The following is a 6358-nucleotide window of genomic DNA, read 5'->3' as shown; positions in this document are numbered from 1 at the left end:
TCCAAAATGTTTATCCCATTACAGGTTTACTCAAATAGGGAACCAATTGCTGAACATAATTGCCTAGTGCACATTTGAACATCGCATGGAGATGAAGTCTGTCACTTAACTAACAGAGCACAATAACATGATAAGACAGGGAAGAACTAAAGTCAACTTGCTTCTCGAGCATTCCATAACCCACCAAGTCCTTCATTAAAAAGGTATGGGTTCTTTTTTATCATCCAAGTGCCATTGATTGTTTTCAATACCTTGCGGTTCCAATAACATTTGAAAGTTTGTGAAATACTTTTTGCCATGGACTTGGATAATGTAAGTCCAATACAAAAATTTGTATAATCACTGACACGTCTGGTAATGCTAGAAAACACATCTCCATTATATCAGAATGGCCTAATGACTAGCCGGCATCAATTCCTTATCCTTTTTCATTTGACGCTTTAGACAATGACGGAAAAGCCAACGATACGCTTAACATGAACGAATCATCGGCATCCAATGCCGCTCCATGAGATGCATTTGCTCATGGCGCAGCTACGGTACAGCTGGCGTTGATTGACCATGTGATTACTCAGGCCGTCCTAACCTAGAATGCCATGTTGCAGCTAGCAAACTCGTTACGCATAGTGTATGAATTGCGTGGCAACGGTGGCAACTCAATCATCACGCAGTATAGAATGGCTCAGCTGTACCTATATCGGGCACTGTGTAGTGACAATTACAGTTTAGTTAGAAGTCGGAGATGTCGTGTATGTTTACGTATATATATATCAAATAATGGGCGCTAGGTGATCGACGGGGGGACGACAGTTCATGTCTACCGCTCATGTGTGTAACACTGGAAATATATGTGGAAATATGGTGCGTGCACCGCAAGTTGTCAAGTTTGTTGTATTCAAGCGTATCAGCAGCATCTAGAACTTGGAGCATAAGTATTAGAATCCGTCGTAAAAATAGAAGAGGAAGTGTAACGCAGGCGGGTACAGAAGTTTCCTGCTATTGGCAGCTGTGCGTCCTGAAGTGAGCGATAGGTGGCGCGCTTGCAAATCGCAGTGAACTTCATTTCGTTGAGATAGACTCGCGACGAGCCGAGTTGTAGAAAAAGAGAGACAAGTGTTGTAAGAGTGTTTTGAATATTTGATCCTTCCCCGTAGGCGTTGATGATATCGATAGCGTATAATCATACCCGTTCAGTTCCTTTACTACGAATCCAGTTTTGGCATGTTTGTTGAGTGACGTAATCAAAGTACAAATACCGCATATCAACGAATATTTTTCTTACACGAGACATCGAATGTGAAAATCAAATATTAAGCGATAAGGCTAAACGGAGGTAAAAAACGACAATTCTTCACTAATCTGGGTGTTTACACGTCCGCGTAATTCAAAGTGTGAATCCGAAATTGTTATACTTGGCACTGTGTCGTTTGTCAATTGTTTCTCATTGACCCACCTGTAAAATATTAACATAGAAGATTGAAAAATGGCTACAGACTGCGGCGAAGGCGATTACCTCGGTGCGTATCGTCGGTTTTTCGAACATTTTGTCGCCCAGGTCGACCCCGAAGACCAACTACCTGTAAAAGTCAGCTCGTACGATCTCACGGAAGCTGAGATCAGCGGGGAAATAATCGACTGGACGCTACAGTATCTCAATCAAAAGTAAGTGTATACATCATTAGTCAGCAACGATCCGGAAGATGCGGTGGATTATCTTGTGATCTGTAAATCATATTACGCTTAACACTGCTTTCTTTCTCTCTACGGTTGCTCCGTTGTAACGTTTTCAACAAACAAAAGTTGCGGCATCGCCATTGATATACATCAAGTCCAGAAAAATACAAGTTATCTTCTCTATCTGCGATCCGGCGATTACCAGCGGTGTTTACATCGCGGAAATGGAATGTTTTGACAGCCACACATCGCAGATTATACGCAATCTCACGTTCTTTTACTCGTAACGTGATGGGTAGGGGTGGGGTCGGCTCTGACCAATATCCTCGCGGCCCGCTGTGCAGTTGACACATTCTGTATTGTTAGATTGCGTCTTGACCGCGCCCTGTAATACCATTTTCTCGTCACATGCTGTGCATGAATATCGATGCTATGTATGTGTGACGCTCATACAATATTACGCAATACTATACATGTCACCTGGCCGGCGAGTGGCGACTCATCGTAGTAAAAATACGTGCTGCACTGCAGCCGAGGTGACTCGATTTGAATTTCCGAATACGAAATTCATTGCCGAATTGACCAGTTCGTAAGCGACATGATCGATGTAACCAACTCCCGCGGAAACGTATTAATTAAATTTAAACGGTATCTCGTGGTATTCCTCTGCATTTATTGAGACGGCATCGTTTCCATGGCAACCCTGATCACACAGCAATTTATAGCTGGAGTAATATGTTATACATGTAAATACGTTACCGTCGGTTCACAAACCCACACATGCGATTATAAGGCCGGCCGACAGGTGGTGTTCACTACCTTGCGACACAGGTGTTTCCCAGTGAATCATTCACAGCGAGTTTCATCAATACATAACCGGGCCACCTAAATGCGGCTAAAGTTAGTAACGCAGTAAATCATAGTAAGGCAAAACGTATTAATATTTTTTTTATGAAACTCGACTACTTCAAAATCGCTATAAACTTGCAAAATAGTAATTTTTCGTTACGTCAACGTTACTAACTTCAGCCTCGTTCGACTAACGTGTAAGGATGAGGAAATTAGGGTAAAGTTTCAGGATAAATCGCTGCGAAATAAACAATCTTCATTCTATATAAATTTACAAATATAGAGTTTATTTACTTAGGAATAAACCCAAAGTAAAGAAATTAAGATTAGTTATACGCCAACCGTTCGTAGTCTCAATAGGAATGTGTACATTATTATCAAAAAAAAATTTCACTGTCAGCCGACCACCATTTACGTAGCGACCACACGTTTGTAGAATCTCTTGGCCACTTGTCCGCTTGCCTCATGTGTCATAGTCTGAAATAGCGAATTGTTTTGTAATTATTGCATGCTACATTATTTCCTCGCTTGGGACGCCTGCAGTGTCGTTTAGCACTGAGAATTAATCTGAATCTCACCATCAGATAGAAAGAAATGTTATGTTTACTTGCCGAGTAGCGAGAGAGTGGGAGGGGGGCACTGGTATAATAATCGCTATTCTCAATTCGCAGAAGACTGCATTTTTTTTTAGTTTTACTTGTCGTTGGATTGTACTTATAATGGCAAGGATGACAAATTGTGAGATTTTTGTTTTACGTCTAATGTAGTCGCACCTCATCAGACCATTTTACGAGGCCGAAGTTAGTAACGTTACCGTATCGAAATGTAGAAAGAAAAATTACTATATTTGGCACTTTTAGAATAACTGGAAAAGTTTAATTTACAAAATCTGACTTTGTTCATACTTTATTAACGGTTTCCTAAATTACAGAGAATCCTAAATTGGCAAAATAATGAGTTTTTTCTAAAGATGCATCATTACAATAACGTTGCAAACTTCGTGATGCCTGATGTAGATAAATCGTAAACATGTTTCTTACCAAAATAGCACCTTCGGGGGTGAACTCGTATGTCCGTGTTATTCTGGAACCGTTCGGACTGATCGAATTCGTAACTAGCCGGCCGTCCACCACATCTGTTACATTCTAAAACCCAAGAACGTCAAAGACGTATGACAATAGTATATTATCTGAGATTTTGTGACGAGCAGTACCGTGACTAATGAAAGAGACGTTATTATCAAATTAAACAAAAACTTGTGGGACCGCCGCTCCAATCAGCGATAGCTAAAGATAATCAGTTCGAAATCCAACTTTTTCCGCTCTACAATTCCCTCCCGATTTCTTTTAGAAAAAGTGTAAGGCTGAAAAGAGAGTACGACCTTGACTACATCTCCGGATGGCATCGATTCCTCGTATTCAGTCCCGGGGGTGAAGGTTAGCTCGTTAGTTCGCATCGCAGATACGTTTCGGATGGTCCATTTTTCTCCGTTTTGCTCAATTTCCAGACGTGGATTACTCATGGCCATCATTTTTCTACCGATGTAGGGCACGCCTGAAATAATTTCCATCTCATTTAATTTTTCACCTTTCAATTCAATTAAATTGGCGAGGACGAATATAGAAAAAATAATGCGTTCGCTTGACCGGAACTCGCATGCACATGTATTGTATACACAAATGCATACAAACCGAGGCTGAAAAGTTAGTAACGTTATTATAATGATAAACGTTTCGAAGAATCGTTATTTCGCTATTGCAGGAATGTCTGAAAGTCAGTAAATCGTAATAAGCCAAAATGTATTCATACTTTGACAACTTAACTACTTTAAAGTCACCATAAATTTGCAAAATAGTGATTTTTCCCCCCAATGTTTCGTTACGTTAACGTTACTAACTTTAGCCTCATCATACAAATTCTGCGTGAAGCGTTCGTTGATTTTTTATAACTTGTTTTGGTCATATTTCTTTTCCCAATTAAACGTCATGTGGTTGAGGCAAAGGTGTAAAAATCGCGTAAGAATCGGATGATATTATCAACATTATTAGGAATATAATTAACGTTCTTGGAAAAATAAAACTTTCATGATTTTGAACTTCACGTAGATATAACCATACTGAAGTTAGTAACGGTACCGCAACGATTCATGCTGATCGTGATGAAAAACCCGTTACTTTGTGATTTTGGAATTGTTTGAAATTCAGCAAATCGTAGCAAAACAAAACGTACCGATGTTTTGAATTCTTCGTTCCTTTAAAATCATTGTAAGAATAAGGAAATAGTAACTTTCTTCTTAATGTTTCGTTACGATAACGTTGCCAACTTCAATTTCGTTAGGTATATGTATATAAGGACGCAATAGGTATGTACGAAAATGATTGATTAGTAATGTCAGATCCCTTATCGATTCTTACATCGGTTGATGCGTAGCTTATATGTAAAGTCTGTGTCTAATAATTTGTCAGCATTTTCTCGCATTATATCACGAAGATGTTATCGGGCACGTACCGATATCCATGATAAGATATCGGTGTGGTTACAGAAAGTGGGTTTTAGATTACGAGTGCAACGTATATAATTATATTTATATAATTTTATGTCATCCACCTTCTAAAGCCGTCTCGAAATGTCAATTATAGATAAGATATATTTGATGATATATACTCTGGGCGTGATTCATATGTTGCAAATTTTATCAATACGCATATGCCTGCATTATATACGTGAAAATGTGACTTGCGTCTACACGCATGCTTTTTGTAATGACCTTATCATTGCATCCGGCGCATATGCTGCTACAATATTATATTTTTACGATAAAAGCTCGCGTTGTGTCTAACACGAATGTAATGTTGAAACATAGTTTATAGCTGGGTAGTTCATCTACTAATTGTATTTTTATTTATTTAATTTTTTTTTAAGTAGAAAATATACCTTTAAGACCTTGCATTCGGCAATGTAAAAATTGAATTATGGATTAAAGTGTCGAAAATTGAGAGAAAAAACACTTACCAACAGCTTTGAAGTATTCGTCAAAATTCTCGCTACGTTCGTGACGATAAACTCCTACTATTTCTGCCATGATTATAAGATGTGATGTATTTCGGGCTTCGTGAAAGTAATAGAATAAATCAAACCAATCGTTGTTGAATTCAAAATTTACGTTCTTCCCGATTTTATTGAAAGCTCGTTCAATCTGATTCTTGTTGCTCGGGCTGTAGCAGTTCTAAATGTTTTTCCACACGCCTCCAGCCTGCTTAAGTACGGTGTTCGAGAAAACTTATACTTATAAGTAGGTTCTAGGTAACGCTAATGTCGAGCGACAATTTTCGTTATCCGCGAACGATAACTTGTAGACTATCTCTGTGTATAACGCCCTGTGCAGCTCCCCCTCTCCACGAATAATGTCGCAGCATTTCATATCATGCCATAACAGGATATTTATCTCATGCATACTATACATGCGTGTGATAAAGCCGATTTTATCTTTGCTATATGTATATATTTCCGCTTGATTGTTACCATCGCTTCCATATAAAATTTCTCATGACTCACTCATTGAACTTACACTTGATTTATTAAATAAGATACAAAAAATTATCATAGTATACAAATAAATAGAATTTTTTACATTTACTTTTATAGTTTACTTTGTTTGCAATTTATTTAAATCACTGCAGTTCTGGTGGAGAAATTAATGAAATAAAGTTCAACTTATTGGGAAAAAAAATTGCCTTCACAAGAGTTGTTTCACAAGAAAAAAAGAAAAGAAAGTAAACGTCACAATTGATCTGCTTAAATTTATAGAATCTCACTACTGTCAAAGTGTTCATCG

The 6358-nt window shown here is 38.3% G+C and overlaps 2 protein-coding genes across 3 annotated transcripts in view; one reads left to right on the top strand and one right to left on the bottom strand.

The window, feature by feature from the left end:
• Positions 1-29: 29 nt before the first annotated feature.
• The window catches only part of LOC124220023 (uncharacterized), a 47373-nt gene continuing 41044 nt past the window's right edge, over positions 30-6358 (top strand). Inside the window, exon 1 of one of the 2 annotated variants that reach the window (XM_069136395.1) lies at positions 30-203. Coding sequence is in view for 1 of the 2 variants with exons in the window: in XM_046628369.2 (XP_046484325.1) it covers positions 1484-1662 (179 nt within the window). In the remaining variant the exon portion in view is untranslated. Of the gene's footprint in view, positions 204-665; positions 1663-6358 lie in introns of those variants that run through there. The other variant, XM_046628369.2, reaches the window with a different exon arrangement.
• On the bottom strand, positions 2783-5884 carry LOC124220041 (fatty acid-binding protein-like). The gene is made up of 4 exons (XM_046628422.2): positions 5536-5884; positions 3905-4077; positions 3564-3668; positions 2783-3000 (listed from the first exon to the last, which is right to left on the bottom strand). The coding sequence occupies exons 1-4, from the start codon at positions 5603-5605 to the stop codon at positions 2935-2937; spliced, it is 414 nt and encodes a 137-aa protein (XP_046484378.1). The 5' UTR covers positions 5606-5884; the 3' UTR covers positions 2783-2934.

This window comes from Neodiprion pinetum, chromosome 5, assembly GCF_021155775.2.
Source record: "Neodiprion pinetum isolate iyNeoPine1 chromosome 5, iyNeoPine1.2, whole genome shotgun sequence".
Taxonomy (NCBI): domain Eukaryota; kingdom Metazoa; phylum Arthropoda; class Insecta; order Hymenoptera; family Diprionidae; genus Neodiprion; species Neodiprion pinetum.
Note: the sequence above shows the minus strand (reverse complement) of the source record. Positions and strands in the feature narration are given on the sequence as shown.

Excerpts from the sequence above, each read along its gene's own strand:
- LOC124220041 (XM_046628422.2), bottom strand. The coding sequence starts at position 5,605 with ATGGCAGAAATAGTAGGAGTTTATCGTCACGAACGTAGCGAGAATTTT. Across the intron at positions 3,669-3,904 it reads CATCCGGAGATGTAGTCAAG|AATGTAACAGATGTGGTGGA; the intron begins GTCGTACTCTCT and ends CTTGGGTTTTAG. Across the intron at positions 3,001-3,563 it reads CCCCCGAAGGTGCTATTTTG|ACTATGACACATGAGGCAAG; the intron begins GTAAGAAACATG and ends TCGCTATTTCAG.